This window comes from Crocuta crocuta, unplaced genomic scaffold (assembly GCF_008692635.1).
Source record: "Crocuta crocuta isolate KB4526 unplaced genomic scaffold, BGI_CrCroc_1.0 scaffold96, whole genome shotgun sequence".
NCBI lineage: Eukaryota > Metazoa > Chordata > Mammalia > Carnivora > Hyaenidae > Crocuta > Crocuta crocuta.
In genome coordinates, this window is record NW_027531522.1 from 3,898,682 (window position 1) to 3,924,222 (window position 25,541).

Sequence of the window (25,541 nt, forward strand, 5' to 3'; positions counted from 1 at the left end):
CCAATGGCCACGGCTCCCCCTTCCCACGGGGAAGAGTTGCCAGTAGACGGGAACTGCTGTCTTCCCTGAGGTTCAGCCAGGTCCACACAACCCCTTCCCTTTCCCTCCTTCGTTAGAGGAGCTGGGCTCCTCCCCACAGCCCTTCCCTCCACGTGCGCTGGGCACCCCCCTCCCCAGCTCCCGCCGTAGGAGAGGCCATGGAAGGAGCGTCCGTTCTCAGGTGTCTTCTCCATCCCTCTTCCCTCTGCGTCTCCCCCCCTTCTCTCCTAGACTCCCTAAAAATGAGCTGGGTCTCACCTGCTGCGGTCCGGTGTCCATTGCTACCACCTCCATCAGAACCCTTCACGCTGAGGTTGCCGAAGCCCCCGGTTGCTCAGTCCAGCTGACCCTTTCCGCTGCTCGGAAGCGCGCAGCTCTGTTCACCCATTGGCTTTCGAGTCCCTCCCTCCGTCATGTCCGCGAGGTGACAGCGTGCTTCCCTTTGCCCTTTCCAGGCTCATCCTCTGATCTGTGCCGTTGACCGCCGATGCTCTTCAGAACTGCTTCTAGGCCCTCCTGTCCTCTCTCGCTGCCCCCCAGCGTCCTTCATTCACTCCCGAGGAAGAGCTCTTGTCGCGTGTACAGATACTGCGTATTTTTGTCTCCCGCCCCTGCCTCCCCTGGGAACTTCAGGTCCCCATGCCTGCGTGCCTACCCAGACGTCAGCATTTCAGCACGTCAAATTTAACAAGTTCAAAACTGACCTCTTCTCTTAAAATGCTCTCAGTAAATGGAATCACAGTCTCTCCTGTCACTCAAGTCCATGGCTTTACCCGCTCAGGGTCACCAGAATCTACTTCCTTTGTGTCTGCTGCCTCCACGCTTTGCCCGGCTTCCAGCTTCTCCTCGAGTTCCCCAGCCGCCTCGCACCGTCCTCGTTGGCGTGCTGTTCAGCCCCTTCCTGTCACGTGTCCTCATGATGTCTCTACCTAACTCTGTTCCCCTCCTGCCACAGGGCCTTTGCACCTGTGACCCTACTTCTTGGACCCCTCCCACCTCCCACCTCCTTGTGCTCAAGTCTAGCTCCTCCTCCCATCATTCCCGCCCTCGTCTCTGCTCTGTCCTGCTTGCTTCTAGCCCCATGTCCTTCCCTGTCCCGACACTTGTCATCGTTGGAGTTTTGCATGTGTGCACTTTCTCTATTAAGGTGTGTGCTGTTCTGGACTATACGCACCATGAGGGTGAACGTGGAGTTTGTGCGGTGCTCAGCCCAGAGAGGACACTCCCGGGTGGCGCTTCTTGCTTTCTTTCTAAAGAAGATACTGTTGCCAGTTCGGATCCCAACAGCGTGAGGCTGGGAATGCAGGGATTTGGTTGCTCCTACTTCTGGATTGGGTTTTGCTTTTTCAGTAACCGCTCAGAGCCCAGCTCATGATAGGAATCTTTTATTATGTCCTCTCCCAGCTTTTTTCTGTATAATTTGGGGAACGCGATGTGAAGTGATCATTCCTCACGTTGCCCTTTGTCACCCTGTAAACCTCCTGTTTTTTTGGGACACTCTACTGTTTCCACAAGATACCGAAAAACCGATTTATCATCCAGCTCTGTTCTAATTGTGCTCATCGCCAGACTTGGTTTTCGGTTCTGATTTCTCATTTTCAAACTCTGATATTCCAGTGCTGGTATAAAGATACATATTTTTACATTTTTCACAGATACACAGAATTATTTCATAGTTAAGATACTTGAGTGAAATGAATAGAAAAGAATATATGATTTAAAATTAGCCTGCTCATGGGGGTGCCTAGGTGGCTCAGGCAAGTTAAACGCCCGACTTGAGCTCGGGTCATGATCGCAACAGTTCATGAGTTCAAGTTCCACACCAGGCTCTGTGCTGGCAGTGTAGAGCCTGCCCAGGACTCACTCTCTCTCTCTCTCTCTCTCTCTCTCTCTCTCCCTCTCTCTCCCCCTACCCACCTTCTCTCAAAATAAATAAACTTAAAAATTTTTCTTAAAATTAGCATAGCATTTTTGTTAAGTGGCAGTTTCATACAGTTTTATGGACCATAACATGAAGGAGATTTTAATAATATAATATAGAGTAGGCTAAAAATGGTGTCTGATTAAGTTATTGAAATACTTTGAAAGGAACTGAATCGTAATTTGGCCTTGCACAACTGCACAAACGCAGTTACCTCAAGAAAACTACCTGGATAGGTCATCAGTGTATATAGGTTAAGGATTAACTAGTGGCTGGAAATAAGCTTGTTTGAGATGAATGTAAAGTGCTTGTAAGTTGTAATCCATTACAGTGACTCTTAAGGGATTATTATTCTGATGATTTCATTACATAATGGGATTGTATCGTTGGCTGTTTTAAACATCTGCCGCTATATTTTATATCTGTACTTTCCAAACCCTGCCAAGGTGCCCTGGGGCACTGCCCCAAATTTCCCAGGACTGTCACAGGTATTTGAGAATTTAAAGAGAAACGTGGCTGACACTGAGCATCGGGGAGATACCACTACAAATGACTAGCTTGAGGGAGTTCACAATTTCAACTCAGATCATGCTACAGTCCTTTCCAGGGCATGGTATCTTTAGGAAGCTGCGTGCCGAGGAGTTGTATTTAAAAAAAAAAAAAAAAAAAAAACCGACAAATCATCCATTTNGCCAAGACCACACGAAAATCGAAGTGGATCGGGAAATTCGGGTGGTGGTATCTAATCTGATCATAAGGTATGAGGCTCGGCAGTGCCCAACACTTTATATATATGTTAGAAGGAGCCTGAGAGGTTGCATGTATGTTTTCCATCTTGTCATTTTTACAAAATTGCTAAAGCACTCAGTTTTTACAGTAGGCATTTCTTTAACATTATGCAAAAAGCCCTCTATCGGCCTCACCTTGAGTCACCTCGTTAGCGTAAGTTCAGGTACGCGCAAAAAGGGTACCTTGCAAACGGCAGAAGATATTCCTGTCACTCTGGAAATTCCAGGGGTTTTAGATTTGTGCCAGGAATCCAGATAATAGACCAAATATATATTCTACCACAGTTTACAGTTTTATGTAGACAGTCGTTTTTCACTTTGACGACAGACCGCCGCCATCTTTGGCCCTTGCAGCTTTGCTGTTGCAAAGTTAGCGGTCAGTCTGGTTGTCCTTCCTTCGTCGTGTTCTGTCTTTCCCTGTGGCCAAGTTTCTTCTCTCTGCTCTTGGTGTCTTCACCCTAACTACAGTGTATCTAGGCGTGGACTTCTTGGACTGTTTTGTGTCCGTTGGGGGTTATGTATCCATAGATGGGTAACTTCCATCAGTTGTGAACAAATTCTCAGCCATGATATTTCAAATACCACCTCTTCCCCCTCATACTCTGTTCCTTTCCTCTAAGATTTCACGTAAGCTCGCTCTAGACCCCCTGCTGGAAGCATTCTTCTTTTCTTTTCTTCCAGAACCATTCCTTTATATATCACATTTTCATTCTTTGTGGCATTCTGGGTAACTCCCTCGGACCTACCCTCCAGGCGCCCAGTTTTCCAGTGCCAAAACCCTGGGTTGGGGGCCTTTGTTCTGATTCTGATTCCGGGTCACCGGTTATCGTTTTCATTTTGTACAAGTTCTTTTGGATCCTTTTTCAGCCTGACTGGTCATTTTGAAAGTCTCATCATTTATGCATTTTTGCCAGCCTATCTTTTCTCTTCTTCGTACGTTTTACACATGGCTTTCATTTCCTTTTCTGGATCTAGTCCTTCTAACAGCCGAAGTCTTGAAAACAATTTTTGTTTCTGCGGAATCCCACTCAGCCATGCTTGGTTGAACGGGCTCTGTGGGACTCCTGGAGGCCTGTGTTGGGCATGCTCTTCCCCCAGATGCCATTTGCATTTATTTCCATCAGGTGATGAGGCTACTTCCGCTTCCTTCAAGAGTGCTTGTTTAATGTCGATGTGTTTAGTTGAGTTCCCCAGCTTTCCTTTGACCCAACTAAGTGTCGAAACTGATCAGCTATCTTCAGAGAAACCCTTCCATTCATGCTTGCTTGGGAGTCCTTGCATTCTCATTGGATTCAACTCCTGTTAGGAGAAGGAAGGCCTCTTGAAGATTTTTTTCTCCATTCTATGAACCCAGCAATGTGTTAACCACCCTGCTTTATCAAAGAGCTCATTTCTTCCCCCTTTGTTCTGTTTTGTTCTTGTAACTGAGAACCCTTCTGAGCCTCTCCCATTTACCGGAAGGACACATCTTTAAATTGTTTTTTATTAGTAGCAATAAGGGAAGTAGAGCTCGGGAACCAAGACAGAAAAATATTTACCAAGAGAAAGCCCGACTTTTTCAAAGTTATATGTCAAAAGCTGTCCCTGCCATTGACTGGAACTTAGACGGTACTTGATCCAACCCTTTGTTGCCTGTAACCACATCTTTATTTTTGTTCTTGACCCCTTTCAAACCCATCTCCCTCTTAACTTAGCCCCGGGTCCCTAGGTCTCTTTCCCTTCCTTCATGCAGGCTCCTCTCTTTTGGTATAGTCATGCCCTGCCCCAATACTTCTTTCCTGTAAGAAAGGTAAAGATCACATGGATGACAGTGTTGAATTTTTGGGTACCCAAATGTGTAAAGAAATAGTCATACTCATTAATTTAACAGAGATCTATGTCAGAAATTGAAAAGCCCCCTTTCTCAGATAGTATTTTCTTTGTGGGAAGAAGTTGTCCTAGACATGCGATCAGAGGAGCTCTGGGCTGAGGCTCTGGAGGGGAGGTGAGGAGATAAAGGGGAGAAGCAGGGACAGTTGGCCATGAGGGCTCGCACTCCAGGATTCCTCCCTTGCCACTGCCCCCCCGGGGGTGGGGGGCGCAATGCTCAGCAGCAGAGACGAGCAGTGGGAGTGGAGCCATGGTGAAGCCTGCGGAGGGAGTGAGGAAGGCCACAAGAGCGATGATCTGGGAGGGGAGGAGGAGGAGGGTGTGGGCAGGAAGCGCTTGGGTCCACCCGGGCTTTTTCCTAAGATGCGTGTTCGAGTCCAGCACTTTCCATGGAGATATTTATAACCTGCGTCATTTTATTTTGTATCTTTGTAGATCAATGAACTGAGCCATGTTCAAATCCCTGTTATGTTGATGCCAGATGACTTCAAAGCCTATTCAAAGATCAAGGTGGACAATCACCTTTTTAACAAGTAAGTACCAGTATGGCCGTGTCCGGGACGGACATGGCCGCCAGGAGCGTGATGTTTGTGAATTTCTATCATCGCATTATTTTTCAATGGGTGGGAGTAAAGTTTTGCTGATGAAGTTAATCCTGTGATAAACATAACCATCTGTCATTTTCAGAACAGCAACAGCAGGCCCCGTTGGGTAATATCCTTTTGCCATATGGCTTATCGTTCTCTATGAATATCTTACACGTTAAAAGTGATGTTCTCATTACAATTTAAATGTTTGAAGCTGTAAATTGCTTGGAATTTTTAGCAGCAATGGACCTGCGCTATCATGTACAAAACTCTAATAATGCCTGTCATAGGAACAGACAGGACTACTTCATAGAACCATGAAGAATTAAGGTACCTTTTGATAACATGTAATTGTATGCCATGTTGGGCATTGAGAGTACTTCTCTTTCATTTGACTGTCATTTTAGGTGTCATTATGGAGCACCTTATAATATGTGCTGTCACCGAGGGCGGGAGGGAGGAGGAAGTATAAGATAAGGCCCTTCCCTCAGGGGGCTCTCAGGAAGGTGGTTGAAATCTGACACATATACAGATAACTGTGTAATTCGGTGTGCAGAGTACGACTAGAGGTGTGTAATGTATATTCGTGTACACAGAGGAGGAGGTAATTCTGAATGAGTGGGATGAACCTTCATGAAATCTCTCCCATGTGAAGATTAGCTATGAAATTTCTTAATGTGGCCATTGTTCTGTTCAGAAGTTGACCTTTTGAAGGGATTTTCTTCTATGTGAATTTATTTATTTATTTATTTATTTATTTATTTATTTATTTAAAGTTTATTTAGTTTTTGGANGGAACAGAGCCCAACACGGTGCTTGAACTCACAAACTGTGAGATCATGGCCTGAGCTGAGATCAAGAGTCAGACGCCACACAGGTGCCCCTTTTCTGTGTCAATTTAGAATGTGGTATTTATATATAGCATAAAATAGGTTGTTTGAGGGGTGAGAATTAGGGTTGTTTTGTAAGCTTTAAGCAGCAAGTGCCTGAAGATGAATGTGGGGAGAGCGTCCATGGCTCGCTCCACTGCCTGTCCCTGGCTCCCCAAGTTCTTTGCTTTTCCTTCACCATTTCCCTCTGCATGGCCCCTTATCTTTCTACCTCTTCTTTGGGGAAAGTAGCTGTGAGGAGTGGTTGGGATTAGAAAGATCATATAGTTCCGGTGCCCCTAGAGGTGGCGAGAGGAGATGAATGTTAGACTGTCCCCATGTCCCCTGGGTTTACTGTGGGTTGTGGCTGGTTCTGTGAAGCACACTTTGCCTCGTGCGGGTGGGGGACCCCAGGCACTGCGGCTATGCGTGGAACTAGACGGTGGCAGAGTCAAGTCTACATCTAAACGTTCTCCCACACTATGACCGTTTCAGAGAAAACATGCCGAGCCACTTCAAGTTCAAGGAATACTGCCCAATGGTTTTCCGGAATCTGCGGGAGAGATTTGGCATCGATGACCAGGATTTCCAGGTGAGTTGCTTTTGCAGCCTTTGCTTCAAATAGGTTTTGCTATAGAAAATAGGACTGACATGTTCTTCATGCCAAGCAATTGTGTAATCTTCATTTCATGTGAGAATGTTTCAGTGTCCTTTCTGAAATAAAGGGTTCTCTCAGTGGCCTCTGTGCAAAATGATGTTAGTGGTGCAGTCGGCAGGAAAAGACAGTTCTTTTGGAACAGATCACATGCGAGAGTTGTAGGTGATACTCTCACTTCCCACCAGAAGTGGCCAGCGATCAGGCGTGTTGACAGCCTGTGCTAGTGTGTCCGCACGTCTTGAATTCACACTTCCTGTATTTATAGAGTCCACTTAGCAATCATCAAAATTTTATTCTGACTGATTGGCTGCTTTTCAAATTGGCCGAACCTGACTCTTACTCACGGCATTTTTGTTGGAGGCCGTGCCTTGTGCCCCGTGCCCCATGACGTGGCATGGTCGGTATGGTCCAGTGACCGCAGGGCTGTTGCACCAGCAGGAGCCTGCCAGTCCTGTGTGTTCTTGGCACCCACCACATAAAAATGTCCACTATTGCTTCCCCCCCGTCCCGCCCATATTTGCCTGGGTTTCTTAAATTTGACTTTCAGAATCAAGATCATGGGGGCAGGGCGCCTGGGTGGCTCAGTTGGTTAAGCGTCCAACTTCGGCTCAGGTCATGATCTCACAGTTCGTGGGTTTGAGCCCCACGTCAGGCTCTGTGCTGACAGCTCAGAGCCTGGAGCCTGCTTCAGATTCTGTGACTCCCTCTCTCTCTGCCCCTCCCCCACTGATGTTCTCTCTCCTTTTCTATAAAAAATAAACATTAAAAAAATTTTAAAAAATAAAATCAAGATCACGGTGCTGTCATAAGTGCTGACCTGTGGTCATTTCTCCTAAGAAAGGATCTCACATCGGTTGATTTTAATATAGCCAGTCAGATAGGTAAAAGCCGAAGGTTTTTTTTAAGAGCAGAAAGTCTGAGGTAAGAGAGGCAAGGGCTACTTTCTAGTCTTTTGGGACAGTCTATTCATTTTGCTGTGTGAGCACTGACTTATTTTAAATTCCTTCAAATCCAGTAAACACTTTCTTTCATTTGCTCCAAGTCAGAAATCCTAATTTATTGTACATTGGGTGCCATATTGCCCCCTGCGTGACCTTACAATTTTAACATTGACATGGCTTCCCCGTATTTTCCCTTAAAGAATAGAGTGTCTAAGGCAAATGGAGCTTAGTTTAGTAGTGCATTTTCCTAAAGATGTGTGGGCCTCCCCGCCCTGCCCCGCCCTGCCCTACTGCATTATTGAAAGTTTCTAAGAGTTTCTTACATGCTCACTCAGGCATAAGGAAGCCTCCGAGCTCCCATGTTTTGAATAAGCAATGTTGGCCAGGTTACCAGTGATATTGACTCCTCTGTGGCTGGGGCTGGGATTTCCACAGAGGTGAGTTCTGAGCAGAGGGTTGGGTGTGCCCCAGAAAGCAGGGAGGGGAAGTGGGATGGGGTGGGGCATGCGCTCAGGTTTGGGCCTCATGCTTGAGAGAAAAAACTTCAATCAAACCTGGACTTGGAATGTACTGCTGAAAAAATAAGTCCCTTTTAAAGAATAAACTTTGGAATAGTAAAAAAGGTTTGTTTCTACATTATGATTCTGCATTATTTAAGAACTATTAATACATTTTAAAAGGCCATATGAAAATAAACTGAGTGGCTTAAAGGAATGAATAGCAGCTGACAACTTTGACGTCCTAAGAAACTTCTCTACCTGAGTCTCATGTCTCCTCTTTTTTTTTTTAATGTTTATTTATTTTTGAGAGAGACAGACAGAGCATAAGCAGGGGAAGGGCAGAGAGAAAGGAAGACACAGAATCCAAAGCAGGCTCCAGGCTCCGAGCTGTTAGCACAGAGCCCAATGCTGGGCTCGAACTCATGAACTGTGAGATCATGACGTGAGTCAAAGTCAGATGCTCAACTAACTGAACCACCCAGGCGCAACCCCCCGCCCCCTTTTTTTAAGTAAAGCAACTACACTGGCATTTCACAAAAACTGGCTTTTAAGGGCCTATACTCCAAGATCTTGTTAGTCCCTCAATTTGTAACCAAAATGAAGTCCTTATGTTTCTTCCCATAATCAGCGCTGCCCAGTGAGATTGAAAATGGACCCCTTACAGCCTGAAATTTGTACTGTGGTAGATGAAAGTAGTTTTTAAAATTTCCTAAAATGACTAGTTTCATTGCAAAAATACCAAGACATGAGCCAGTTTTCCTTCACCTTCCCCGCCTCTAAAAACAAAACTCTGTAAGCTTGATATTTAAGTAAGTTCAAATTGCTGAGTACAAACTTTAAAGGCAAATTAGGCAAGTGGAGGAGGATTGTGGAGCTAATTGGCAAATCTCTTAAGCTCTTAGCAGGAGAGATCAGTACAGAGGAGAACCGGTGTGAGTATAATTAATCATTTGAACACCACTCCTTTCCTCTCTACGCCCGGTGCTTTTGGCATTTAAATTGCTGCTTTCTCTTTGGCAACTATATTTCTATTTAAAAAAAAAAATGTGGGTGTTCAGAGTGACTTTAGTCAACCAGAGATATGTGCTGGTTTTCCTCCCCAGGCCAAAGTCTCTACCTCTTAAAAAAGTTTCGGGAGGGGCAGGCCCCACTGTTCAAACTGATGATGCGAGTGTGAATGTGGGCTCCACCCACTTCATTGGCTCCTTGGTTTAGAAAAAAGGAGGAAGTCGTGCCAGCTCCAGCTCTGAGTTCAGACCCTGAGGGCCGTCAAGCGTTGCCAGGGTGAAGGTGGAGGTACTGTGGTCCCGAACCGGGCCTGGGGGCCCCGGCGGTGGGAAGAGGCCAGGTCTACCCGCGCCGTTATCCCAGCTGCTTGGCACATCAGCTCACCCCTGCCCAGACATTGCACTTCTCATGGCCAGAACAAGGAATGCATATCAGTTGCCATATGTAGTACCCAGTTAAATACCCTTTCTCAATCTGATTTGAAAAGTGCAGTTGGACCTGGTGTCTGATCTTTTGACGGCACTGGATTGCAAGAAGGGACCAAGGCCTCACACTGCTCTGCTTTTCCTTGAGGTGTTTATTTTTCTGAAGTGCTTGCCTGTTGGACAAGCGCCTTTGAATCAATGCAACAATCAGGTGCTCTGCTGCCTGGTTCATTTAGTGTTCGGACCTTCACATTCAATCAAATGGGTGGATGGTGTCCACCTGCCTCATGTATGTGAATGCCTTCCTCCTGCCCCTGGAATAAGTCAGTATTGATGAATCTGATAAAAGTTGAACCTAGTAATTAGCCTACCTAATTGACCTCTAGCAGCAAACTTAAACTTCTTGAGAAGAATTGAAAAGCATTCCTGCTATAAACAATTGTGTCTTTCCCCTGGTTTGGGTTTCTTGAATGTCTTTTAAAAATAAACTTTTTTTTTCTCGAAAACAATGGTTCTAGAATATTCTTCATTAATAACAGTATCACTTAACACACACACACACACACACACACACACACCTCTGTGTTGGTGTGTATGTGTGTGTCCAGTGCTTGCAGATTCAGAACTTTCTCCAGTTTATAAGTGTGTTTTAAAATTACTTTGTTGGTTTGTAAAGCATGCAGTGTTGGGTTATAGTCTTCTGATCATTCATTGTTGGGCCAAAGTGACTCCCCATTCCCATACTTTCAACAAAGGGCATCTTTTAAGATGGATCCCCCCATGGAGGCTTCTGTGTTACCCACACTGCACTTCTCTGTCTGCGGCCCCGGCCGCCCTACTGCCTGCCAGGCTCTGTGCAAGGTATTATAGGGGATACAGAAGGGAAGGCAAAGCAAAGGGATTCCTTTCTGTTTGTTTTTTAAAACTAGAGACAGCTGGTTTTTTTTTCTTTTTTAGGTTTATTTATTTTTGAGAGAGAGAGAACGAACACAAGCAGGGGAAGGGCAGAGAGAGAGGGAGACACAGAATCTGAAGCAGGCTCCAGGGTCTGAGCTGTCAGCACAGAGCCCGAAGCAGGGCTCGAACCCACAGGCCACAGGATCACCACCTGAGCCGAAGTGTGGGATGCTTAACTGACTGAGGCACCCAGGCACCCCGTTGTTTGTTATTAAACTATTCCGTATCAGATTCTGTATTCGATGCTAATGAGATTTATAGAAACCCAAACATCATTTTCCCCTCTTCTCCAAGAATAGCTGTATCCCTCTTTCCGGTCTCAGAGTATCAGTACCTTTTACAAGAGGTCTGGGAAGTCAAAGGGAGGCTTCACTTGAAGTTTCTGAGCTGCAGGAGAGGATTGCCCGCCAGAAACCAGAAGGTTCCACAGGATAGGGATGAGGCAGTTAAGCCTCAACACACCACATAATTGAAACTGAGCCCTCTTGTTCTCTGTGGAGGATAATACCAGGCTTACTCTTCCCCTACCGCGTCTCCTGAATTAGAATCTCTCATTATTTGCATTGGATGCATCTTCTTCTTTGTATTTGTAACAGAGAATTCTAATTTTAAAAATAATTGATTTTAAAAGCTAACGTCTTAAACTTTTGATGTTCTTGTTTCAAGTTTAAAAATAACGTTTTAAAGTGTTAAGATCTTCAGAGTATGCGGAACTTTGGAAAACAAAAATATGCAGAACACAGAGCCCGTCGTCGTGTTTTCAAACGTGGATTTCCCAAACATCATTTAGACTGTCCGAGGGCAGGAAGCGAGGCTAGTGTGTCTCCCGGCACCGGCCTGGCTCCGGGCAGGCATGTAGGAGATATGCACGGCAGAAAGGGAGGGAGGGTGGGGGGGGTGGGAAGACCAAGGTCAGCAAGCCTTCTGGGCCACAGCATGGCAGCCGAGAGCGGGAGACGCGCAGCCCCTGGATGGCGGGGGGACCTGTGGGGATAAAGATGGGCAGCCGGACTGCAGACTTGAGCCAGATTCTTCGGCCCCAGAGCAGCCCTGTGGATTTTGCACCGGGGAATGATGCGACGGCATGTGGATTTCCTGAGGATAACTGAGGTGGCCACATACAGAAGGCAGGAAAAGGCGATTATGAAACTCAGAGACTGTGAAATATCCCGGCAAGTGAAGAGGCACAAGCCAGGGCACTTGGCAGCGACAAGGCGAAGACACGAAGAGCCGCTTCCTGAGACACACCTGACAGACCTCCAACGCACCTGCCGGATCCTGAGGGGCTGGGAGAGCAGGGGTGCCAGTCCCTGGGGGAGGGGGGAGGAGAGAGGGGAAGATGCGGTTGAGGTTTTAGCCTTCTGAACGTGGACGTGATCTTGCTGGTCGTCATGCAGTGGGGCGGCCTGGGTGGTGCTCAGGGTCAGGGTCAGGGGTCAGGAGCAGAGGCCCAGGCCTGGGAGGGATTGGCTGCAGGTGCTTGGCTCTTGACAGACCTACTTAAAACTGTCACCGCCCGGAACTCACTTGCTCCTTGAACCCTATCAACTCTTTCTCTTCCTGTTGAGACCCTTGTCTCTCGAGCCGGCTCCTTCACAGCCTCTCCCACTCGTGGGCCTCCGTGGGCCTCACACTGCGTGTCGGACAGAAACTCCTCCTGGGGTGAAAGCCAGAGGTGCTCTTCTCAGATGGGACAATCTCCTGACTTTCAGGAAAACTCCCTCACGACCCATCAAACATCATCAGATTTTTTTTTCTTGTGCTTTTTCTGCTCTTTCTTATGAATTAGAACAGTTACTGCCCCCACATGAGAACTCACTCAGGCTTCCTGTTTGCCTGCGTTTCTCACATTGAACCCATGCTGGGTTAGGAGCCGTGACTCCCAACCAGGAGTGGACAGTCATCAGGGAGCGCCTGTCTAGGTTAGGCATTGTGTTTGCTTATTATGACCCTTAGGCAAAGGTCTGGAGTATTTTAATCTCGATCAATTACCAAACTGACTTTTTAAAACAGTTTTTAATGTTTATTTATTTTTGACAGAGAGAGGGAGAGAGACAGAGCATGAGCAGGGGAGAGGCAGAGAGAGAGGGAGACACAGAATCTGAAGCAGGCTCCAGGCTCTGAGCTGTCAGCACAGAAACCGACGTGGGGCTTGAACTCATGAGCTGTGAGATCATGACCTGAGCCGAAGTTGGACACTTAACTGATGGAGCCACCCAGGTGCCCCCCAAGGTTTTTTTTTTTTTTTTAAGTTTATTTACTTACTTTGAGAGAGAGAAAGAGTGCACAAGTGGGGGAGAGGGGCAGAGAGAGAGAGAGAGGGAGAGAGAATCCCAGGCAGGGTCTGCACTGTCAGCGCGGAGCCCTATGTGGGGCTCAAACTCCCGAACCGCAAGCTCATGACCTGAGCCAAAGTCAGATGCTTAACGGACTGAGGTTCTTAAAGGACATCTTGTGGCGCTCTGCCAAGTTCCTGCAGCGCTGCTCTCTGTGTCCTGGTCATTACCATTCACTGTTGGGTCCTTCGTTCCTCTGTTGTTTCATTATTGATAAGTGTTAAATTGCAATGTCTCTTGCTCCCCTTTTTAATGAAAGCCACTCCACGCCTGGGATCACAGCTCAGACTTTCTTTGAAATTCCCAAAGAGCTTACCCTGCGGCTTTGAACACAGTGGGCATTTAATAAATCCTTGATGATGATGTTTAAGTTAGCACGTTGGTCTTTACCTCTCCGACGAGGTCAGAGGACCATCTGTGCTTTCTCAGATCTGTCAAATGCAAACCCAGAAAGCAGCCTCATTGGGTACTTGCTCCTGGCTTTCTGCCTTGTGATTCGAGGCATGTAATCATGACTCTGAGTTGTCAGCAGGAAGCTATTGGCTTCCAGGTTCAAGTCCATGAAACAGGTATTGAGGGTTGGGAAAAAGAATGTATCCTGGGAGCGAGGAGTCAGGTTTGAGTCTTGGATCTTCAGTGACCAGTGGCTGTGGCTACATCCGGTCACTTGTTCCTGGTTGGTCTCAGTGTTCTCATCTGTGAAATGAGGGAGAAGGGTGTGATGTTTGCTGAGGCCCTCCCAGCTGTCAACTCTCTGAGTCTGTTATTAAGTCGTCTCGAGTGGATGACCGTCGCCAAGGTTCTTGTGTGCAATATTGACACGTTCTCTTTGTAAGATGGTGGCCTTTATACGTTGGAGCACGGCAGGCTTCATTTTAAGTGGCCTTTCTGTTGATTAAAAATAAAAACCTTCCGTACGTGATTTTTAACAGAAATGCAAACCCGTATCAAAACGGGATGGGTGGGGACCAAAAATGCATACGACTAGTGGAATGAAGTGTTCAAAATGCCTGGATATTAAAAAAATGCACAGGGGCCTGTAGCGGTTACTAAACCATGACATTTTCATGAGAGACATTAGAAGATCGCTGGTAAGAATGAGCTAATTAAATTGACCTTTACATTTCCTCCACTGTTCTGGGGGCCCCACTAATCCCGGACCTCCCGCTGTGGAAACAAACATCTTCAGTGTAGACCGTAGTGGAGTGGGGAGGAGGGATGGCGCTATTAATCCCTTTCTGAAGGGAAATGACAACAAATTTCCAATTAGAAGCGCAAGAAGGCCATTGAAGAGTGAGCTCCATCTCTCATTATCTTCCTCTCTTTCCTGCTGAGGGCTCACATGTCACCAGAGCTTCAAGCACAGCTGTCAGGGCTTGGGACGGGGTGCTGTGTGAGATCAGTAATATATTTGGCGGTGGAAAATGGAGGTGCCGAAAGAAGGCGCACTTACCAAATGGCAAGATAGCCAAGCAAAGCTGGACTAAGTTGTCGTATCGTTACCTGCCCTCCCTCTAATAGCTCTGCCCTAGAACTTCCGTTTTTGTCAGAGCTCATTCTTCCCCCAACTCCCAGCAAGCCTATGAGCACCCCAAGAAGTGACAGTCGCTGGCTGTAATGTGTCCACTGCACTGGACCGAGGACAGGGTGCCTGTGATGTCCCTTCACTTGCCCAAAGACAGCCCAGCATCTACAAGTGAGCACAGTCGATCACCTCAGGGACTTGGCGGGAAGAAAGTTCGGTTCTGTTATAAATGCCTCTCTACTGTGGGAGTGTTTATGTGAAACGTCCAGAACAGGCAAACCTAGAAGACCATGGATTTGTGGTTTCCCGGGGAGGGGTCAGAATGGGGATGACTGTCAGAATGTACAGGTGTCTTTTTGAGGTGATGAAAATGTTCCAGAATTCACCGTGGTGATGGTTAACTCTGTGTAAAAGCCATTGAACTTGCAATAGGTAAGTTGTGTGGTGTGTGAGTTATAGCTCAGTAAAACCATTGAGACAGAAGAATGTTCGTGGTTTAAGATCAGCTTATATTCAATATATGATTTTGTTTTTTCCTCCACCACTGATTTTGGTTGCCTTTTTCCTGAGGGTAGGATGTTGTGATAACAGTATGTCCATTGAGAACAAGTGAATTTAAAAAAGTACATAGTTCATAATGTGAAACTAACAAATCTATAGAAGAGAGGATACAACATAGGATAGAAAACAGCAGTTAGTTTTCCACTTATTAGATTTCCCCCTAAACTAACAACTGTCCATTGGAAATCACTGTCCACTTCCTACATCTCTACAAGCTAACAACAGTAACTATTACTGAACACCAGTTAGTAGAGTGAGAAGGAAACTTAGAGATATTAAGTCCAACTTTCTTCGCAGATAATCAGGCAACAGAGAGAGGGGTGGGAGAGGGGCGTTGGGAGGGCTCATTGCCCTTGACTTTTGACTCTATTCTGTCATGTATGTTGAGACCCAGAACCTGTAAGTAACCGTTATGGGCAGTGGTGGTATCAATGTCACTGTATCAATGTCTGTTAATTCATATTTTAATGTTTGTTTATTTTTGAGAGAGAGAGAAAGACTGAGAGTAAGCGGGGGAGGGGCAGAGAGAGAGGGAGACACAGAATCTGAAGCAGGCTCCAGGCTCTGAGCTGTCAGTGCAGAGCCGGATGCGGGGCTCGAACCCACAGACCATGAGATCATGACCTGAGCCGAAGTCAGAGGCTCAATCCACTGATCCACCCAGGCGCCCCTGTTAGTTCATATTTTAAATATTACAGTGAGTCTTTTAAGGCTCTTCATCAAATGGGATTGTGGATTCATGGGAAGCCAGCCTGTTACACAGGTGATTTTCCAAACGGTCAGTTCCAAGGTTGCTTTTCCAAACCTCCACCCCTCTCCTCAAGCCCTCATCTTTAGCCGGCACCTGCTCACCCTCCTTTATTCTTGTTTCTCCCTCGAGGTAACAGAGGCAACAGGGCCTGCACATTGGGCTCTCCTGATTCCAACCCCAACCGCTTCTGCTGTTCCTTCAAATTCACGGGCATCTTCAGCCAGCCTTCTTTCCTCCCCTCCTCCTCTTCCTCAAGAAGGAGTCACCCACCTCTCCCAGCTGTCTCCCCCTGTGCTTTCTATTTCTTTAGACACTTGCCCCACCCCCTTTTCCTCTTTGATGGAGGTTAGCAGGGGCCAAGGATAGAAGGAAGACCTTGTGGGGTGGGAATTTTCAACTTGAAGGCTCTTTATAAAATGTTTTGAGTTCTTTCATAAAAACATAAGTGCTTGTTATGGAGGGCTGTAGGAAATAACCTGCAAAGGTGAATGGAGAGTGTGTGGCTCTTGATTTTTACTGGATGCAAACCAGAGGCTTTGCCAGGATGGGGACGGGAGTAATCAAGAGCAAATTAGAAGAACTTATTCTATGAGTCCTTCAATTTTTTTTTAATGTTTATTTATTTTTGAGAAAGAGAGAGAGAGACAGATTGTGAGTGGGCAATGGGTAGAGAGAGAGGGAGGCATAGAATCCTAAGCAGGCTCCAGGCTCTGAGCCATCAGCACAGAGCCTGATGCAGGGCTCAAACTCCTGAACTGCAAGATCATGACCTGAGCTAAAGTCAGATGCTTCACTGACTGAGCCACCCAGGCGCCCCTATAAGCCATTCATTTTAAATTTCCTAACCTGCAGAATCATCTGTCGATCTCAATTTGAACCTCTAAATATCTTCCAAGTTGAAATTCGCTATTTATAACAATAGCTATCATTTATTGAGTACTACTGTATTCCAGGCACTATTATACAAACTTTACATTATCTGATTTAACTCCCAGGCAAACTTTGATTCGTATTATCATCATCCTCATCATTATTACCTTTCTACAGATTTAGAAACTGAGGCACAAAGAGCTTATAACTTGTCCAAATTCATAGTCTTGATTTCTAAAGTTCCTGTGTCCAATGCCATGTTTATGCCGTCTCCTAGTTTCCTCACCAGCGCTGTTTGGAACTCGAAACATCAGTCCTCTACGTATGGTAATGTGAACCTGAGAAAATATGAGCAAACTAGATAGAACTATGAATAAACACAGAGAGATGGTTTTAATGTTCAGAGTCTTCTGATGAGTGTGTACTGAGTAGGTTTGTGATCATGCATTCTCTTCCGATGGCTTCTAGACTTGGGAAGATGTTATGGGACATTTCACACCCCCAGTGCCCTGGATTGCCTTTATATTGTATTGTGACCTTGACCCCGAATATCCCCAGAGCACTTTGTTTTGCATGTTCACACTTTTGAACTGAGAGGTTCAAAATCCCAGATTTTGAATTTTTAAAATGGCACCTTATTTCAGAATATGTAACTCTCTAAGCTTTGTCCATGGCAGGAAATCTGTTCCCTAGTGAGAGCAGAGCTCTCTAGGCAGATTTCATTGGGTAATTTTACCTGCAGCTTTCTCATACACATAGACAGGTAGGTCAGGGTGAGCATTCCTGACAGTACATATTTTATTTTGGAAATGGTGCTTTTTAGGCCTTTGGTTAGATCAGATTTTCATCTCAGGCTTGGGTCTTTTAAATCAGGCAGGTAAGATGAGAAATAATTTTTTTTTTTTTAGTTTATTTTGAGAGAATGAGTCAACATGAGCGGGGAAGGGGCAGGGTGAGAGGGAACGAGAGAATCTCAGGCAGGCTCTGCCCTGTCAGCATAGATCCTGCTGAGGGGCTCAAACCTATGAAATCGTGGGATAATAACCTGAGCTGAAAGCAAGAGTCAGACACTTAACTGACTGAGCCACTCAGGTGCCCTTAGAAAGATTCTTTTTTTCAATGGTGCCTTCAGCTAGACCTTCTTTCTTCCGTGAAAATCTTGTCCTAGCTTGCAGGTTTCGCCTTCACTTCTTTTTCTATTTCTTTCTTTCCTCACCAGTGTAGCGTTGTGGGGAGTGTGCCAGAATTGAGCCTTCCTGGAGTGAAAGATTACTTCTTCCAACCTTGGCCTTCTTTGCCAAGAAACCACTGACCATTTGAAGCAGGGAAAGACAGAGGATGGGCAGTCTGTACAGATAGGAGCAGTCCCCAGAAGAGAATGAGAACCCCCACATGTTTTCAGATCATGTGAACTAATTAAAACACACACAGTGAACTGCGCCACATGGTCAGAAAGGTGAAGACTTCTCAGGATTGGCACGCTCACCCCAGTGTGTGGCACTGGTGGAAATAAGCAGCACCGGGCATCTTCTAGGGCTGTCTGTGCCCTTGAATCGTCTGACTCTATGCCCGGTGCTCAGCCTCACATGCTTTCCCTGACCTGAGGCTTTGTTCCGCATCCATCCATCATCTCCTCAGCTCTTGCCTGGAGAGAAGACAGCTCTTANAGTCAGGGTAAATTAGTACACATGTTAATAAAAGTATACATTGAGGACTCTGGGCTGCATGAGTGTTGAGGCTCTTACCGATGGTTTATCTTTACTTGGCGAAACTGCAAACCTGAAGATGGTATTGGGCTTGCACCAGTGCGTTCATGCTCTAAGTCGTGATGAGAAGGCGTTTGTCGCCATGGGAGACTCTGCATCCACAGCCCCATGGCTGATGCGCACCAGATCCTGGAGCCCAGGAGGGAGGGAGGCCCCCGCAGGGTCCTCCACATACCTCATCCCACTCCGAGGTTAAAGAACTGAGGCAGGCAAGTCATTTCCACTCTCTGGGATTCTGTTTTCTTGCCTGTAAATGGAATGGTTTGGGATCATGTTCTTGGCTGTTTTCCAACTGTCATGCTCTTGTGTTCAGAGAATTACTTACCCATAGAGGGTCCCTTCGGGGACTCCTTGAAGGTCACCCCCAAGCTCTGCTCTCTCAGGCCTTCCTCCTCTTGACCTCCCAAACTCCCCAACCATCCCGTGTGATTCTACAGTCTATTCTTCCTTTGGGACAGAGCAGGGCACACTGAAGAATTTCCGTATTCAGCTTTGCTGGGTGGCGGACTATACTGAGGCCACTCAGGGAGTCCTGTCAGTACACAGCCCTGACCCCCTCCCCTCTGCTCCTCCGCTCGTCCTTGCCGAAACTGTCCTCAGTCCATCTGCGATCAGGGAGGCGTTAGTTTCATGCTGCCCCAAGAACTCTCGCCACCTTCTCTTTAATCACGGCCCGAATGTCCTAAAGCATCATCACTGAGCCCCTGCTGAATGGGGGCACATTTCTGACCGGCCTTCTCCAGGGACACACACAGACTCACCCTCCGGGGTGAATCCTTCACAGATGATTTGAAACCTACGAGCCTTTAAAAAAATCTTTACACGTACTGGAAGTAGGCAGTGTTGGCTGGGATGGATGACTCCTGCGATTATTGAAAAACTGAGTTGAGGCAGAATCAAGATTAGAATCCGTGAAGTGTTATGATCAGGATGAAGCCATGGGCAATATGCTCATGCAGAGTCCATAATAAATGATTATCAATGTATTTGAAACTGAAGGGGAAGATGAAGAATTTGAAAGGAGGTAGCATCGGAGCTAAGGAGTTACTGCTTTGATGAATCGCTCCAGGCCCTTGGGAAACCCACTCATTGCCTTGTACATATCATTATGAAAGATTTCTTTAATGAGTTAAAACAGCGAATGCAATGAATTCTTTACTCTAAAGTCTCCCATTTTAATCAAAGCAGAGTTGGACAGAATATAACAGGCAGGGTGTTCATGTAGGGAAGGGTGTAATTATGACACACTTAACGCATTGGACCTTACACACTAGGCACACACAAAACACGTCATTAGCCACCACTCAGTGGACCCTGGATTCTCCCACGGGAGACAGACCTGCTGTCCCAGCAACATCNACCCCTGCTGGGTCAGAATCTGCATTTTAACACCATCCCAGGTGATTTGGTTGCTCATTAAAGTTTGAGAAGCCCTTACCATGCAGCCTTTGTCTTCCCAGTAGCGTGTGATCGAATGTTCGACTTCTGTATCTATAACACCTAGAAAAGCGATCTGTAAATATGCTACCACTAATTCCTGTCCTTTGCAGAACACGGGTACCCTTGTCTACCCCACCCCACCCCCCGAAAGAAGGTATCTGGAATAATTTTCTGCAGGTTACTCTGTGGTAGGGAAATGTGAGACCGTTAGCCCGTAGTAATGACTGCCTTTTTTGCTAGCATTTAAAACCCCTAAAGGGGGAATTCACTCTGACTTCTTCATAGGAAGCCAGACCAAGGAGAATTTTTTGAGAGAGAAAAACAAAAAAACAACGTGATTGAGAATTAACCTTTTAGGAACATAGCCATTTTCATCCTGAAAATTATTTCCATCCCTCTCGGTCTATCAAATGAATTTCAGTTGTCTTAAGAATAACCTAACACTGCCCAATCCTGTGATGTAGAGTCATTGGAAGTCACATCGATTTTCCCCCCTCTCTCCAGTTTCTAATAAACTGAGGGAAGCAAGTTCAGCCCCTCGGCAGCATCAGCTGTACGCCTGACAGGTGTTCCCGCTGCATCCCCATCGAGGCGCGCCCTGTCCGAGCAGCACATTGCACTGCCGCGGCGCCAGCGCCCAGCCTGGGACAGGATGCGCACGTGCCTGCCCCCTCTGCACCAGGCGCACCTTCGGGAGGTCTTACTCAGCCGCTGCAGTATAGTTCCGCCTCATACAGCTAAGGCTTGTTGCATTTCATGTAGGAGGGAAGGAAAGGATAATGAGACTTGAATATACCAGACACAGGAACTCTTTCATGAAACTCCGTGATACAGTGATATCACCTGCCTCTGCGAAGACATCTGTGTCCCCTTCACTAGATATTCACGGGGCCTCTGGAGCGCCCACTGGTAGAGAGGAAGTTGGAGAGGGAAAGGGTCTTTGCCCTTGAACCCCTCAGACGCAGCCGAGTGGGGGCGGGCAGGGCAGGAAGGGCAACACGGAGGAGCACAGGTAGCCGGGGTGGGGACCAGACTTCTCAGAGGCTAGAGGTTATCCTAGTCGTCTGAGTGACCAGTGTGGGAAGCAGGGGGGGAGGGGGAGAGGTTTCTTGGAGGTTAAGAAAACAGGAGATTTGGGGCGCCTGGGTGGCTCAGTCAGTTAAATGTCCAACTTGGGCTCAGGTCATGGTCTGACCCCCTTTGTGAATTCGAGCCCTACATTGGGCTTCTGTGCTGTCCACACAGGGTCCGCTCCAGATCCTGTCTCCCTCTCTATCTCCGCCCCTCCCCTGCTCATATGCTCACACACGCTTTCTCTCTCTCTCTCAAAAATAAATTAACATTGGGGCACCTGGGTGGCTCAGTCAGTTAAGTGTCCGACTTCGGCTCAGGTCTCACAATCTTGCAGTTCTTGAGTTTGAGCCCCATGTCAGGCTCTGTGCTGACAGCTCAGAGCCTGGAGCCTGCTTCAGATTCTGTGTCTCCCTCTCTCTCTGCTGCTCCCCCGCTCACTCTCTGTCTCTCTCTCAGAAATAAATAAACATTAACAAAAAGCTTTTTTAAAGAAAAGAACAAAGTGAACAAAATAACTTTGATTGTAAATCTAGGGATCCGCCTACTTGAAGGACATTAGAAGCACAGTACATATCCAAGCTGCCTGCATTACATTTGAAAGACTAGCAGGTTGGGTCACTACGAATATATAATGTTGCCATCCTACTTAACACCAATTGCTTCCAAACATAAAGGCGTTTGAAAGCTTGTGATGACAGCATGTGATCTGCAAATCAGAAAGCCATGCCTCTAACCGGTCTCTTCCCTCCTCCCCCTGAACTTATCCTAATGGGAAAGAATTCCTTGACGCGGAGCGCACCCCTTCCCAATGACTCCCAGGCACGCAGTGGGGCTCGATTCCACACTTCCTACGACAAGAGATACATCATCAAGACCATCACAAGTGAAGATGTGGCCGAAATGCACAACATCTTGAAGAAATACCACCAGGTAATTTTTCTTTATTTGAAACTCTTGAGAAAGTTAACTGAAATTCACAATGAATTATGACCACGGCCAACGATATAGTTTGGGAAATAACGAGAACACTTTTGGCATAAAAAATCTCCTCTAGCTGGGCTTATTAACATTACTGTCGTCAGATTACTGATCGTTAACATTTAGGAATTCTTATACTAGGAAGATCATTAGTTACTTATAAACCATTTCTTCATGTGAATCCTCTTCTGCATAAGAGTCCTCGATGGTTACCGTTCTGATTTTAACATCACTCGGTTTAAGATTTGGCAACATTTCAGAGTGTTTCACCCATGCCAGAAATTAGGTGTTGACCTCTCGAGGATTTATCCATTTATACGTCCAAATCCTGTCCTGTTTTCTCTGTCTCTTCCTGTCCTGGCCCCAGAAAGGTCCACCCCAGTCTGAGAAAATTATTTGGTTTTTAGAAAGTGGGTGTTTGTCTGTTTCCTGCCTCCTTTTCAACCCTTTTCACTTTTGATCCCCTGGGGACAAAATGAAGGTACCTGTGGGAGCAGCAATCTGTCCATCTTGTTCTCTCTGTCTCTCTCCTTCTCTTTCCCTCTCTCTCCCTCTCTCAATCTCCGTAAATTCGAGCATAAGTGTGCCTGGTGGAACACCTGTTCTCAGGGCCCAGCCAGAGATACAAAAGGCTTTTACTTTGGAATAAGATCATGCAGTCAGTCCAGTATCAGACAATCCTGGGTTCAGATCCCAGCCCTGTTGCCTACTAACCACGTGACTTCTGGACTTCAGAACCTGTTTCTTCATTTGTGTGTACAACGGAGATAGTGACAGCACCTAACTCTGGAGTCCTGGAGGTTAAACGGGAGAATGTACCTCAGGTACTTAGCACACTGTCTTCCATACCTTAGGAGCTCAATATGTGGTGCCGGTAACCATTGTCATCAAGTCACGAGACAGTAGCAACCGTATCATATTGAGACGCTGTAGTCTCTGGCATGAATGCGACCACTGCTTATAACATTACAGTCTGTGTTCCTCCTCAGAACTGGTGTTTGAACCACATGCTAAAACACGTACGCGTGCGCACATGCTTTTAGAGTCTTGCTTTGTTCCCTAAATACCTCCAGGGAAAGACTGGCTAGCACAGAAGAGAGTCCAATAAAGTGCTGAGGGCCCTTCCTGCGCCAACCAAAGCATTCTGAACCATTATTAAGTACCAGCCTCTCATGGCAACTACGTTGATGGCAGTGCTCGTTTGGACTTGTGAGCTCTGAGATATCTGTTTAAAAGTCAGCTTCTGGGGTGCCTGGGTGGTCAGTCAATTAAGGGGCCAACTTCGGCTCAGGTCATGATCTCACAGTTCGTGGGTTCGAACCCTGCATTGGGCTCTGTGCTGATAGCTCAGAGCCTGGAGCCCTGCTTTGGATTCTGTGTCTCCCTCTCTCTCTGCCTCTTTCCCACTCACACTCTCTCTCTTTCAAAAATAAATAAACATTTTAAAATGTTTTAAATAAATAAAATAAAAATAAAAATCAACTTCCTTACCTTATGGTCATGCATGATGCTCTGACCTCATGGACTATTTCTTGGTGGTTGCTTATCTTCCCATCTTTGCAAGTGTGATCAATTGCATTCTGCTTGGAGTGAAATGTACATGTCTTTGAGCTGTGTTCTATTTCTGGAAACTGGGGACTGCTCCTGATTTGTTTTCTAAAAACATTAGTCAGCCTGTAAATTCATTTATTTCATATCTAAAAAATCTTTTATAACATCTGTGCCTTTTTGAAACTTGTTCTACAGCACTTATGCTATTGCACAATATAAAGGACACTTTAAAATTCCAGGATAGCATGAGCGAAGGGGGGAACGCTAAGGCACTGGCTTCTGAATGCATTGAATTAGAAGATGCAGTTTTTAACTATTCACCTTTTAAACTGTCTACTATTTCATGTCTCCCCCTCTGGAACTTAATGTCATCCTTAGACATTCTTTTTATTCTTTCTCTAAATTGTCTCAGAACATTCAAAGCGAAGTGATACCTCAAGTGACTGGTGAAAACATACTCTTCTGATACATGACTGTGGTAGCATGCTAATAAAAGGTGACACGCAATTCAAGCATCAACTTCTTGATGACAACGTTGAGTTCAGAATTTTTTGACTTTACAGAAATTACTGTTCAGAACGTTTTCTCTGGGGTAGTCCCTTTAACCTAACATGCAGATCTGACATAGTGTCAGTATTACCTAAAATACATTGGGGATCAAAACAAATCTGTTGACATGCTCTTGAGGCTTTCACAACGCTCAGGATTTCCTTTCGCTCCACTGCTAGGAGATTGTTGTTTTCTCGGTATATTCTTTATCCGGAAAAGTCTCAATTAGCCAATATCTGGATTTTTCTTTCCTCTTAGAAACATTCTTTTAAATATAAACTGTCTTAATGACTGAGAATCACCGTTGTTAATACAATTTATTTAAAGGAAGGGAACTTGAAAGGCAGGAGATGTAGATCCTAGCTTGTTAGGAAATGGCTACTTAGGTCATCTCTGCATCTCCGTGTCCCCATCTACGTTTCATTCATTCATTCATTCATTCATTCATTCATTCCCTCACAGACGTATTCTTGACCTAATTCCAGAAAGGATAGACGGTGGCCTTCAAGACAGTTTGAAATACAAGGTAGAATCAGGGGGAAGAAAGGGAAGGTAGAAGAGGGAAGGAGAGGGCGAAGGCACAAAACGGAGCCTGGGATGAGCCAAAAATGTCACGTGGTGGTGACCAGCATGCTTGCTAGCATGAGGCCCAGTAACCTGACCCTGAGGCCCAGTAACCGGACCCTGGTTTCCTAGCAGCCAAAGTGGAAAGAGAAACCAAGTGAGTCAGCTACACAGCCGCTGTGCCTGAAGATACAAACAAATCAGCTGTTCAGAGGAGCTGTTCTTGGTACTGAGATCAGATAGGGGTGTCTTAAGGAGCACCCCACAGAGGGGGCGGGCGCACAAGACACGTCACCCTTGCAAACAGCCGTATGACACAGAATTTCCTAGGACTTTAAAAGCACAGCATCATCATCATAGGCTGCTGAAACCACACCGGCGATTATACTGGGTTGACAGGATTGTGCCCGAGAGGGTGCTATTTGCACAGGCTCCCTGGCACCGTGCTGGCCTGGCTTCCTCCAGACAGAACTTGAACCTTCTTCATGCTGCTCTCCTCACAGGCCACCTTCCAACAAGCCGTGGGTAGTTTTCCACAGGGCCGAGTCAGTCCTGTACGTGCCCCAGGGTAGCTGCCCTGGGCGATCAGACACCAGCTGCGTCACCTGTAATCCAGGAGATGTGGTTCTCTGTTCTGTTCAGGGATGCTCAGAGGCGTTTGGGATGCACATCAGGCTTCACTTCCCACCTTGAGCAGCCCTGCGCTAATTCTGGGATTTATGTTGAGTCATGCATTGCTGTCTCCTGTTTCAGTGGCGACGGTCAATTCATCTATTTCGTCTTGCTTTTCGTCCCTTTTACCTTCTTATGTGCTGTGCCTCGGAACTGCCTGGAACATGCCTAGATGAGTAACGAGGCATGTCCACATTACCTGTCCACGGACGGGACCGGCCCTCCCAGAGGGTGTCTGCTATGGAGTAAACAGATGACCTTTCTGACGGTTGTGGTCATGGGCTGGCCCTTTGACTTCTCATTTCCCTTCTCTTTTCTTTCATTGTTTTCTGTTTTGATGAC

General features: G+C 46.3%; 1 protein-coding gene across 2 annotated transcripts in view; it reads left to right on the forward strand.

Moving 5' to 3' along the window:
- PIP4K2A (phosphatidylinositol-5-phosphate 4-kinase type 2 alpha) overlaps positions 1 to 25,541 on the forward strand; it is a 182,203-nt gene that overhangs the window by 109,080 nt on the left and 47,582 nt on the right. Inside the window, exons 2-4 of one of the 2 annotated variants that reach the window (XM_077772485.1) lie at positions 5,053 to 5,150; positions 6,569 to 6,665; positions 21,663 to 21,815. In XM_077772485.1, coding sequence (XP_077628611.1) covers positions 5,053 to 5,150; positions 6,569 to 6,665; positions 21,663 to 21,815 — 348 coding nt within the window. The remainder of the gene's footprint in view (positions 1 to 5,052; positions 5,151 to 6,568; positions 6,666 to 21,662; positions 21,816 to 25,541) is intronic. The other variant, XM_077772486.1, reaches the window with a different exon arrangement.